Raw genomic sequence first — 13,663 nt, 5'->3', positions numbered from 1 at the left:
TGACTGGATGTTGGGTGCATGGGTGTTTGCTTTGTCATAATTCATTGAGTTGTTCACTTGTTCTGGGTACTTTTCTGTATGTGTTTAGTAATTAAAAAATTAAGTTGGAAGGATAAATATTACTAAACAAAACAATAAATAAGATCAAAAAGTCTGATCTTGGTTGTAAGTCAACTTTAAGTTTGAATGCATTGGGTAAACACCTACATTTGTTCTTGTCAATAATGTGGGTTTTGGTTCCTAAGATTTGCTGCATTTAACTGGGTAAAGCTTTAGTGACTTTTAATCAATAGACTGGAAAATACATTAAACACATCACAATTATGGAGAATTAGCTGAAGCTAAATATGCTCATTTTCAAATTACTTTTAAATACCTTCATGTAGAAATGTCATATCTTTCTTGACAACGGGGAAGAGTGGAATAATTGGAGGCTGCATGCTTTGACTACTAAGAATATTTCTATATTTTGCCATGTTTCTAGATGGATCAAAAAGGTCTTGTAGATCTTGGAGGTGTTTCTCATACTTGCTTGGTAACTTTTCCCAAGTACCTCTGAGTCGTGCTACAGATGCCAGGTTCAAGCCACTGCCGAAGATGAGAATAAAAACATTAGAAAGGGACTTGTGGGAGAGAAAGGACTCAGGTCAGGAAAGTGTATAAACCAATCTTTTCTAATAAAGGTAAAATAAGCAGGGACAAATTTCAATGTGTTGAAATAAACAGGAGAACCATGAAAAAATAAATAAATAAAAGGGACTCCTTGATCTTAAGGAAAACTTCCTTCAAAGGAACTACATTACTTGCCTATGGTTGTATACCAACAGCCTTTATTTTGTAGTCTGCATGTAAATCACAAATATAGTAACTTCATAAAATAGGCATTTAACTTAAAAATAAACTTCAAGTATCACAATGTTTTTTTATTTGCTCAGAAATAACTTTATGGACAAATTACCTATTTGAGAGTGGTGTAAGTGATGACAAGCGTTATATAAGAAGCAAGGCAAGTTCTGGGGCTGAAAACCTTCTTTCCTTGAGATTTTGGCCACTCATGTCCCTGATTCCAATACTTCCATATCCCTAGATTCTAATCCTGTTGTCCCTCAGGCCTTCATATATTCAATGTCTCCTCTCTATAGGATTTTAAACAAACTTAGATGGTCCTAACTTTAAAAATAATGCATGCCAATTAGGCTACAACTCCTCCTCCCTATCCCTTACCTCTATACTACCAACTCATAGGTATGCTGCTGAATGAATAGTGCAATTTTCTTACCAGTTAATCCCTCTTTTGTTCTCAGCCACCTGACTTTTACCAATACAATGGTATTTAAAATGTTCTCTTGATTTCTGATTTTAAAGTGTGGAGTTAAGGTATCTTTGTTCCCTCTGCTTCTCAGAAATCATCCCAAACAACTACAAGGATGAATAACAGGAATGCAAATTTCATCTCCACCAAAACTAAGAGATATCTGTAACTCCTAAACACATTAGAAAGGCTGTCAAAAAATAGTCAAGGTCAACTTTGAGTAGGCAAAATGCTGAAAAAGAATGCCTGCAGCTGAAGATGTCAGTGAAAGCTGGTAAAGCACAGCTCTCTGAAGCAGGTAACTCACCCAGAAGGCAAACCAGGAATCCCGTATTTGGAACAACACAACAGAGTCCATAGGCTGACAGAATTAGGAGGGGGTTGGACTCTGTTCTTTACCAGAGAGTGTCAGGGAAAGTAAGATTAACACAGTACACACAGTGATATAACATCTTGGCAAGAAGGAATTTAACAGTGACACAAGAAAGAAGGGAGAAACTGAGTTGTAAACAGCCATAAAACTGCCAATTTTCATTTGCTGGAGAGAAGTAAAGGGTAAAACAATTCACATACAAGCTCTATTTCTGCTAGCCTGGGATACTGCCCTGGCTTTTCTCCCACGTGAATCTCCTGCAGATAGATGGTATAGGAAAACTCATGTCATTCAAAAAGAAGGAATGAATGCCAGAGCTATAACATGCTGCTACAAGGAAAAACAAAGACTTAAAGATCATAAAGCAGGAAAATGTTCCAACAATACAATAAAAACTGGAACTAATGACTCTAGCCATGATTTCAAATGAACTAATAAAGTAAAGAGTAATGCAGTGATATAGGAGTTTAGGGAAAAAATATATAAGTTGATAAAAAAGTTAAGTAAAGTTTAGAAAAGAATGGAAGAAAAAAATGCAACCAACAGAGAAATGAAGGCAACACTGGAACCTACATAAAGAAAAAAAAGACACTGCTAAAACCTTAGGCAAGTGACTTAAAGGATTAACAAAAGCAATCAATGGAAATGGACAGAGCTGAAAAGAACAAGAGAGAAAATAATGGATATGGAAGACAAAGGAGATCTAAAATATATATAATTGGTATCCTTGAAGAAGGAAACGAAAATAATGGAACTGAAAAAATATTCAAAACTACAATTTGAGAAAACTATTCAGAAACAAAAGAACTGAATCTATAGAATAGATACCACAGTTCCAGAGAACTTGATACAAAACTAAATGAGATGTGGAAACACCCATGTAAAGGTAAATGACTTCAGAGATAAGGAAATAATAAAGAGAGTAAACACAGAAACTTGAACAGCTATATAAAATGCTAGTTGTAGAGCCATTATCTATGAAGTTCCCAAGAAATTACATGTTAGACAAGAATTTTAAAGGCAGATAAACTAACACTGTAGTTCAAAGCCAACAGAAAAACACTCTGAATATGCTCAGGATATATAATTCCCATAAGCCCTTGTGCAAGAAATGACTAGAAAACAAACTTCAACCAGGAGATGACTGGAGAGAGTGATGTCAGCATTATACTGTCATAAGACGACCCTCATTTTACCCCCTGCCCCAACAACGAAAATTCAGCATCTATCCATGAACAGTAAGTAGTGCCTCTGTGGGAGTTGTGAGACCCAGAATCACAGACCAAGGGACCTGAGAGGAGCCTCACCCACTGGTATACTGGGTAACAAGCAGGTAGATTTGGGTACTGGCTGTGGAACCTACAGGAGACTATGAAATGGTTCTGGCCCCTCTTAGCTGTGGTCTGGGAACACATGGAGAACACTGACTTGGGTGGTCAGCTACAGATAAGAGAGCCTTTGTGAAGTCCAGGTTTCCAGAGAAGTTCAAGCACTCTGCTGGAATATAACAGAACAGAAAAAAAGAGTGCAGATGCACTGGAATAGAAATAGCTTGACTTTGCTGGCATCAAGGAAAGCATAGCTTAAGCCTAAACTAGACGGCCTATGATTTCTCCCACAGGGGAAAGGGAGAGCCAGTGAGTGAATGCTTGGCTGCCCTAGCAGTGTAGGATGCTGCCAAAGACACTCATTCTGTCTTGTAGCATCCAGAGCACTAAAGTGGGAGCTCCATGACTGGGGGGAGGGAACAGATCAGAAGAGCAGCATATAAGATTCCAAGAGGTATTAAAGGGATGCGGTTCCTGCTAAATGCTTCTGGATTCCAACAGTAAGCCCATCCAGGAGCCACAGGGAAAACCTCACTTGTAAACCCCCAACGTACCCAAGAGCACCTGCAGCTCAACATGCACAAACCCACACCTCCCCCCACTCTGTTACTGGCTCCCTGTGCAAGGTCCCAAGAGAAAGCTCTGGTAGAGAGGAAACACACACAGGAAACAGGCCAAGAAGAAACCACAAACCTGAGCTGTAGCACTACCTTTAGGAAAACAAAAGAGACTATCAGCAGCTGACACAGTATATCCTAGGATACAGAGAAGACATACAAGCTTCAGAATTCTGCCACAAGAAGGAAAAGAAGCATGGAGCAGATGTATCCACACAATGCCTGAGAAAGCCTCAGAATCTAGCAATATATCAAGAATGATGAAAGGTTTTTTATCCTGAAGGCAACACATAAAACTCAGAGAAGGTGAATGCTATTTCAAATGCAAAAAGAGCAAGTAACATGAAAACTGAAGGAAACACAACATCACCAAAAGTTCACAGTAATCTTCCAGTAATCAAACCCAAAGACATGGCGATCTATAATTTACCTAACAAAGAATTCAAAACAGGTGTTCTAAGAAAACTCAATCAGCTATAAGAAAACAAAGACAATTCAACGAAATCAGGAAAACAATATATGATCCAAATGAGAAATTTAACAAAGATATAGACATCACAAGAAAGAACCAAATGAATATTCTGGAGCCGAAGAATTCAGTGAATGAAATGAAAAAATGCACTAGAGAGCATCAACATCCAGTAGACCAAAGGGAAGGAAAAATCAATGAGATAGAGGACAGGAACTTTGAAATAACTCAGTCTGAGGAGAAAAAAGAATGAAGAAAGTTGGGAAACCATCAAAAAAAAAACCCCAATATACAAACCACTGGAGTTCCAGAGGGTGAAGTGAGGGAAAAGGAGGCAAAAAGACTATTTAAAGAAGTATGGCTGAGAACTTCCCAAACCTGGCAAGAGATCTAGACATCCAAGCTCACGAAGCTAATTGGTCACCCCATTATTTCAATCTAAAACAACTTTCTCCAAGACACATTATAATAAAGGCAGCAAGAGAAAAAAAGATTGTAACTTACAAAGGAAACCCCATTAGGCTATCAGCAGATTTCTTAGCAGACACCTTACAGGCCAGGAGAGAGTGGTCTAACAGTCAAGAGTACTCTATCTGGCAAAGCTATCCTAGAGAAATGGAGGACTTTCCCAGAAAAACAAGAGCTGAGAAATTCACCATCACTAGATGTGCCTTATAAGAAATGCTAAAAGAACTTCTTCAAATGAAATGAAATGATGCTAACTAGTAACATGAAAACATATAAAAATATACAACACTCTGATAAGGGTAAGTATACAGTTAAATTTTAAAAACTCTCAACACTGAAATATGATGGCATGTTAACTAGAGTATAAAGGTTAAAGGACAAGAGTGTCAAAAATAACTCTAGCTACTATAATTTGTGAATGAATACACAATATAAAAAGGCAAATTGTGACATTAAAAACATAAAAGAGGGGGTAGGGTTTTGTATATGACTGAAATTTTATCAGTGTCAAATAGACTGTTAATAAGATGCTTCGTGTAAGTCTCATGGTAACCACAAAGCAAAAGCCTATAGTGGACTCACAAAAGATGAAAAGGGAATCAGAGCATACCACCATGGAAAAGCACCAATTCACAAAGGAACACAGCAACAGAGTCAAAAAGTTAACAAGGGAATTATAAAACGTCCAGAAAACAATTAGATGGCAGTGGTGAAGTCCTTACATTTCAATAATTACTCTAAAGGTAAATGGACTGAATTTTCCAATCCAATGGCACAGTTACTGGTGGATTAAAAAAACCAAGATCCCACTATATACTGACTACTCAACTCAGCCTAAAGGATACAGACAGGCTCAAAGTGAATGGATGGAAAAAGATATTCCATGCAAGTGGAAACCAAAAGAGAATAGAGTTATTTATGTCAGACAAAATAGACTTTAAGTCAAAAATGGTAATAAGAGACAAAGAAGGTCATTATATAATGATAAAGGGGTCAACTCAGCAAGAAGACATAAGAATTGTAAATATGTATGCACCCAACAGCACAGCACCTAAGTATATTAAGCAAACACCAACAGATCTGAAGGGAGAAAAAACCAATACAGTAACAGCAGGGGACTTCAATATCCCACTTTTAGCAATGGATCAATCACCCAGACAAAAAAATCAACAAGGAAATGTTGGACCTGAACCATACTTTAGATCAATGGACCTAACAGATATATACAGGACATTCCATCCAACATCAGCAGAATACACATTCTTCTCAAGCATGCACAGAACATCTTCCAGGATAGGTCATGTAAGCCACAAAACAAGTCTTAGCAAATTTAAGAAGACCCAAATCATACCAAGTATCTTTTCTGACCAGAGTGTGTGAAACAGCAAGAGGAAAAATGGAAAATCTACAAATACATGGAAATTAAGCAACACACCCCTGAACAATCAATGGGTCAAAGAAACCAAAGGGGAAATTAAAAAATGCCTCTAAACAAAGAAAATGGATATACAACGTTCCAAAATTTGGTGGATGCTTCAAAAGCAGTTCCAAGACAGAAGTTTATAATGATAAATAATTATATTAAGAAAGACCTCAAGTAAATTACATAACATATGTAACCAGAACTAGAAAAAGAAGAAACTAAGCCTTCTGGGAAATAACAAAAATCCAAGTGGAAATAAATAAGAGACCAGAAAAACAACAGAGAAGATCAATGAAACTAAGAACAGGTTTTCTGAAATAATAAACAAAACTGACAAACCTTTGGCTAGACTTAAAAAAAGAGAAATAAATAAAATACGCTATTTAGTTCCAGCCATAAGTGACTGATTTGCCTGTGTCATCTCTGCTGAAAAGTCAATATATCCTTTATATTCTGTAATGTATTTTAATATAAAATGTAAGAATACAAAGCAATTAACTTTACATGAACTATCGAAAATATATATAATAAAATGTTCTTCATAACAAAACAAACCTCCTAACCAAAGCAAAGCCTCTTAACCAAATCTCGCCTTTCTTATGCCCATCTTGGGGCTGCTGTCCACCACCCTCGCTCAAATCATTCTGTTTCCTTGGCTTTAATGACACTATCAAAATTGTGCTCTCCTACTGTTTCTTATATTGATCCTCTATTTCTTTGGCTGGACTCTCTTCTTTACCTCCACCCTGAGGATGGTCTCTAAGGTATGGTTTTTAGCTCTTTACCATTTTCTTTGGACACAGAGATCTCTTCTGGTGTCAATCAATTTTTTTTTTTTTAATGGAATACTCTGAAACTGAGCCTATAACTCTCAGATTCTTTACTCCATGCTTCCTATACAAATACTTTCAATTTCTAGCCTTCTAAGTGTTTATCAATGGCATCTCTGTTCTCTTGTTTTAGACCCAGCTGTTAAAAACTGTGAGGTAGGTGGTGTAATTCCTGAATTTCACAGATGAGAAACCGGTCTTCAGTTTCCCCTTGACACGTTAGAGGCCAGATTCAAATACAGGTGCAGTTGATTCTAAAGGTCACTCTATTAATCTCTATTCAATACTTCCTCCACAGTGCCTAGTTCAATTGCATCCACTGGTAAATTTCATAAAGGAGTTTTCTATTACTATGACAGATTTATGATTAAAAAGTTCCTTAAAGATTCTAATTTTATCTCATGTGAGTATTAGGAATAAATCATAATTAATTTTTTGGAGGGTGTGCATAGATGGGATTAGTTAAGGTAGCTATTATGCTGCCATATACAAGCACATGGCCTTATAAACAGACCAAACTACCACTACCCTCCACCATTAAAATCAGACTTGCTTTAAGAGGAATCCCTCTGTTGGTCAGCATTGTGCTGGATGAGGGTCAGAAAATAAATTACCTAGACCTAGATTCTCATAATAAGTGAAGAGAAGGAAGAAGGTTCCCAGGACCTCATGTAACCATCCACACTTCCTGGGCTTATAAACTTTGAAGGATTTTTACAATTCTTATGGCCCAGCTTTTGTCTGAGTGGTAACACATTCACTGATACCTTGTATAGTCTGTGGGAAACAGGAAGAGGTCACCAAATGGCTGCTGCTGTTATTACTGTTGCTGCTGTTGTCACTTCAAAATAGCAATTTTAAGTTAGTGCATTAATACCATTAATTTTTAGTGCATTAATTTTTCAGTGTCAAATCATGGTGAGGCAGGCACTGCCTGTTGCACAGAAGTCTGATGATAAAGACAGCTATTGGGCATACATCCAAGAGGGTATAATACCCCAAAGGGGGAGAAAGGAAGAAAATTGGGAAGGCAATCACCTATACTTACCAAAAAAATGTTTAAGTGACTGAAAGATGGAAGAAACAAAAAGAGAAAAAAACCAGTCTCACCAGAATGGAAAATATATTAAATCTAACAATATTTATATAAACACATATTAATTGAACTTTTCTTCTCCCAGCCATTTAATACCTAAGAAGAAAATCAGCTTCATGTCCAGTATCATGACAAAACCATAAAGAAATATTTGTACAAATTTACCTTATTATTGCAAACATGGAATTGAAGTTCTTACATTCTCGACAATGAAGTGCAATTTTAATAAAATGTTTAATAATCTTCATTCGTTTGAGCTGATTTGATTCAGTTAAAATCTCTGAGGCCACCCAGAATGTCTCTTGGTTTACAATATCTTCAAATTCTTTCAAGTGAATATTTCCTGTTTTTGAATCTAACTTAAAAAGGTCATCAATATATTCAGTAGGCTCAATATTACGAAATAAATCAAAGTCCCTCATTGACAGCTGAGTGGCCACCTCAATAGTACTGAGCTGCAGCATGGATAGTTGGCTTTCCTTAATTAGTTCTTGAGCATCTTCATCTGAACAGAGGGTTTCTGTTTCCATGTTATTTTTTAAATAATATCTAAAAGGAAAAAAATTGTTTTTATAAGTGATTTCACATTTATAAGGACACTTTCCCTCTATCACTGTTGTCAAAATATCATTATACTGTTAATAACTTTTTGCCAGCAATGTCAGCAGAATATTGATTTAAAGATAAGACAGAGGGACTTCCCTGGTGGCACAGTGGTTACGGCTCCGTGCTCCCAATGCAGGGGGCATGGGTTCGATCCCTGGTCAGGGAACTAGATCCCACATGCCACAACTAAGGAGGCCACCTCCTGCAACTAAGACCCAGTGCAACTAAATAATAAATAAATATTTTAAAACAAGATAAAATGGAAAATTAATATTTTAAATAAGAAGACTTTGAAGAAGTTTTCCTCTTATTCCACCATTTAACATCTATTATTTTAAAGTATAAAAATAATGTTGGGGCTTCCCTGGTGGCGCAGTGGTTGGGAGTCTGCCTGCCGATGCAGGGGACACGGGTTCGTGCCCTTGTCTGGGAAGATCCCACATGCCGCGGAGCGGCTGGGCCCGTGAGCCATGGCCGCTGGGCCTGCGCGTCCGGAGCCTGTGCTCCGCAGCGGGAGAGGCCACAACAGTGAGAGGCCCACGTACCACAAAAAAAAAAAAAAAAAAAAAAATGTTGATTATGCTGTGAACTTAATCGTTTTAAGAAACTACTCTCATGACATGTGAAGAATCACGTGTAGATTCTTGAGAACAAAAGCTTTGTGAGGGCTCTATAAGGATATAGGATACATAATAGGTACTATACAAATACTTGTTCATGGATAGCATGAATAAACTCCTGAATCAAGACTGTTCACATCTCTACTCAGAAGTTGTTGCTGCACTCATTCCCTTCTTAACTCTAAATTTCCAAGACAAGCAAAGAAGAATAAAACCCATACAGGAGGGAAACTCTTCCACTACTGATTTCTCCCTTGATAAATCCAAAACCTCATTCCAGCAAATGGCACTGACCAGTAACCATAAAAAAGATCTTCATTTGCCTTTCACCTTTTTAGATGAACAATTTTATGGCACTTAAAAGCTAAGAGATGGTTTAAGTAAAGAATTCACAATTGGGAAATATACAGGGCTGTTGCTGCAGAAGAGGTTACATATTGTATCACATGTAGTTTTTACTTCATTCTTTTCTAACATACAACTTGATCTAAGCCTAAGTTTGTGTCCATCTATGTTTTATTGTCAAGGAACTATATTTCTTTTTCTTCTGCCTTTAAACTGTTCACATGCCTAAGAGATTACCCTAAATAAGTGTTGAAACTCATATTATAGATAATAAAATTATATCTAACATTTAAAGTATGTTATGCTTATTAACTCATTTAATTCTCATAACATTCCTCTGAGGTAGGTTCCATTATTATCATCCCACTTTATGATGAGAAAATTCAGGCACAGAGAAACTAAATAACTTGCTCAAGATCACATAGCCAGACCAGGGATTTGAATTTGGGCAGTCTGGCTCCAGGGTCCATGCTCTTAACCACTATGTAAAGCCAGCAAAGCAGCGTTAACCCACTCTTTCTTAACAGCAACCATGATGGATAGTCATTTTAAGGTTTCCAAGGATCTCATCCTACATATGAATCTGGGCTCACTAAAAAGATTGCATTATTGTCAGAGAAAATCACCAAAGAACAAATGTAGTACTAAAACTATCTTCTAGTTGATCAAATAATTTTCAGAGCACATTAAAAACATTTTTTAAAAGTTTTCCTGTATATTCATAAAAGGAAAACTACTAAGAAAAAGAATTATGAAAACTATGACTTCTTCTGCCCAAAGTACATACTGATCATTTAAAAAGCAAATTTATAAATTAACATATATACACTCAGATACATATAAAGATATGGATCATCTAGTTTCCCCCTCTAAAAAACAGGGATTGGACTATACCAGTGGTTGTAAGACTTCATTTTAGCAGGAGGGCTAAAATATTTTAGTACACTATCCTCCCTTTCTTTCTCCCACTTTTGGGTAGCACTTATTAGTGCTAACACTCTAAGATTCTATCATACATAATTACGGAGACAACAGAAAGCTAACAAAAGAGAAATACATGTTAATTTTAGAGAGAACTCAGTGGACCTAAAAACATGATGTTCCTAATTAAAGTATCTCTTTTAGCATGGAATCTTCAAAAACACATGTAGAAATAAGTACATTCATTAATAAGCACATTCACCTTCCATTGAGCTGAATTCTATCAGCTAATTTGGAGAACTGGTCCGGAAGTCTCCTCTGTTTTATGACACCCTCAGGAGTAACAGAAACTTCACAGAGAGAATATGTGTCAGATGCACCAGTCAAACCAAATTCATGAATAGCTTGACAAACAACTTCTTTAGCTGTAGTGTCTTTACAGATGATAATGTAGCAACTTTGTTGATCTGCTTTGAAAACTCTTATAACTTGATCAGGAATATCTGTATAAATACAAAAATATGTCCTGTTATTTTCCAGAAAATGGCTTTTAAACTCTTCAAAAAATAATTTGGAAGACAATGATCTCTCTAAACAGTAATATATACATTTCTATTTCAGGAGGTTAAGAGAAATCATTGCTGCATTTATTAATAAATAAATGTATCTTTTCAGATGACAAAATATTAATATATGTTCACAGGAAAACACCAAGAAAAAAGAGAAAAATTAGAGTCATACTACACATACAATTTGGAAACTACAAAATTTTTATTATAAACATTTTTATGCCATTAAATATTCTTCAACAAAACATTTTTTAATGGAGGCATAGGACTTCACAATATGTATTTGATAATTTGAAATGATCCAAACCCTTAATCACAGACATTTACCTTGCATATCACTTTCCTTTATTATAAGTAACAGTATGATAAATAATTCCCCCCACCCCAAACTCTCCCTGTAGATAAACCTTTGCATGCAAGCTGATTATTTCCTCAGGGAAAATCCAAAAAAAGAGAAATGCTGAGTTAGAGGGCATACATATTGTTAAGGTTTTTGAAATATAGTTCTGAACTGTTCTCCAGGACAGTTATAATATTTTATCATCCTAGGGTATAAAGAGAACAATTTTAGTCACACTCTTATCAAAACTGTTTATTAAAACTTTTTTTTTTCCATTTTGAAAGCCCTATTGCATTTCTGCCCTCCAAAAATGTGTCATTATTTTATATTTCACTTCTTTGGTTACTGGTGAGACTCACTGGTTTAATGAACCATTATTATTCCTTTCTAAAAATACCTTTTGGTATTCTTCATGCTTTTTCCTACTGAATTATACTAAATACCAACACAGTCTACTATGAAGTGGCAAATGTCTTCTCAGATTTTATATTTATATACTTTAACACAGGAAAAATTTAAATATTCATGTGGTTAAATCTCAGTCTTTGCCTTTGTGATTTCTGCTATTAGTAAATAAGTCCTACTTTAAGATAAATGTTCATATATTATGTACATGTAAATGATGGTATTTTTTCCCTCTTACTCTATCATATTTCTTTTTCTTCTTATATGGCATTGGCTAAAACTTCCTGAACAATGATCAATATGACAACAGTGGGCTAATTTTTTAATATAATTATATGTTTATTACATAATTTACTATATAATTAAAAATAATTAAGTGAAGAGATTTAACATGAAAAACTTAAATTTTTCCTTATGATAATAAATTGTTACAAAAATTTCTTTCATTTTAAATCAGGAAAAATGTATTATTGTGGATATTTTTGTCATGTGTGTAGTGGGGGTGGGCTGGGGATATTTTGGTGGCTCAAGTAATGGTATATTCTTTGCCTAGCATTACCTCCTTCTTAGCATTGTATAAACTGTAAGATTAAGAGGAAAAGAAAAATTACAAATTTGTCTCAAAACCACCTGAGGTATAATCCTAGCTAAAGGAAAGAGAAGAATAATGAAATAGATGTGGGAGGAAATAATTTCACAGAATAAAGTATGCAGTGAGGCTGAGGACACAAAAAGACAGAGACTGACTCTCAGGACTGGAAGAGTCAACTGAATATACACAAATACAATTCCAGGAAGAAGGATTCTTAGCCAACAGATATTTTGAATGTTCTGGGTCTACTGTCAAATTGGAAGCAGAATACTTCATCTATTCAGGTCCCCTTCGTAAGATGCACGCACCAAACTGCCTTTTCTTAAGGTATACAAAGATCTGAGTCACCAAACATCTCTTGTTCCTATTTCTTTGCAAATGAGTCAATCCTCAGCATGTTGCTGACATTATCAGGTTTCTAAGTCTACAAGGCATAATGTAGGGTCTTAATCCATGCGAACGAGATGCTTCTCTACTCTGGGCTAGAAAATGCAAGAAGTTGGAAATTTCAGTTTTCCAAAAGAAAGATACTGGACAGAACAGTTTCATTATCCCTTTTAACGCTACAAAAGGTGTCAAACAACTACTATTATTATCTGTATTGTTCCTACCCTCTTCAGAAAAATAGGTCTCAGTTGTCCAGGACTCTTGAGTTGGATTTGTTTACTAGGTCTTTGGGGGCTGAGCCTCAGCCAGCAGAGCTGGCTGACCTGGAAGGAATAGGGAGATGTTCTGATCCCTTTTATTAATTTCTTCAGAGAAATTTATTCACAAAGACAGGTGGGGAATTTGCATACATTTCTCTTGCTGCTAACATACTATAACATCTGGGAAGGAACAGATGTCTGTATCTTGTGTATCCTGCTAAATAAACACTGTACTCTGTTACACTCTGTTAAATTCATACTCTGTTAAAACCACTTGTTTCTCATGCAAAGGACAAACTGACATACAGTCATGTAAGTGGGATTCAGGCATCATAAATGGGTAGCTCTAGAACAGATCTGCAAACGGAATTATCCAAACGGTACTCCACAACCCAAACCTGGTTAATTCACCAAGATAATAAATGCCAAATTAGAAAAACATTTCAGAGCACATTTTCAGAGACACTGGAGGAAAAAATTTCTCCACGCAGATATCAGTGCCAATGTAAACCTCTTTTTCCATTTTAGAATTGCTACCAGTATAACACATATATTTTCTTTACAAACGTGTGTTAGCAGGAGAACATCATACATGCCAAACATAATACTTGGCACATGGCAGACACTCAAATGTTAATTGTTTAGATGAATGGTAAATATGAAGTTAGAATAAAGTTGAATCAGGAAGAAAAAATGATCTAA

At 35.9% G+C, this 13,663-nt stretch overlaps 1 protein-coding gene across 10 annotated transcripts in view; it reads right to left on the bottom strand.

Moving 5' to 3' along the window:
- The window catches only part of RAPGEF6 (Rap guanine nucleotide exchange factor 6), a 220,023-nt gene that overhangs the window by 33,121 nt on the left and 173,239 nt on the right, over positions 1 to 13,663 (bottom strand). For all 10 annotated transcript variants that reach the window (XM_033405852.2, XM_033405853.2, XM_004279880.4 and 7 more), the window contains 3 exons: positions 10,671 to 10,911; positions 8,082 to 8,465; positions 377 to 588 (listed from right to left, as the gene is read on the bottom strand). In XM_033405852.2, the coding sequence (XP_033261743.1) occupies positions 377 to 588; positions 8,082 to 8,465; positions 10,671 to 10,911 (837 nt within the window). The remainder of the gene's footprint in view (positions 1 to 376; positions 589 to 8,081; positions 8,466 to 10,670; positions 10,912 to 13,663) is intronic.

The sequence above is a fragment of the Orcinus orca genome, chromosome 3 (assembly GCF_937001465.1).
Source record: "Orcinus orca chromosome 3, mOrcOrc1.1, whole genome shotgun sequence".
In the NCBI taxonomy this organism is placed as follows: Eukaryota; Metazoa; Chordata; class Mammalia; order Artiodactyla; family Delphinidae; genus Orcinus; species Orcinus orca.
This window is presented reverse-complemented; position numbering and strand designations above follow the sequence as displayed.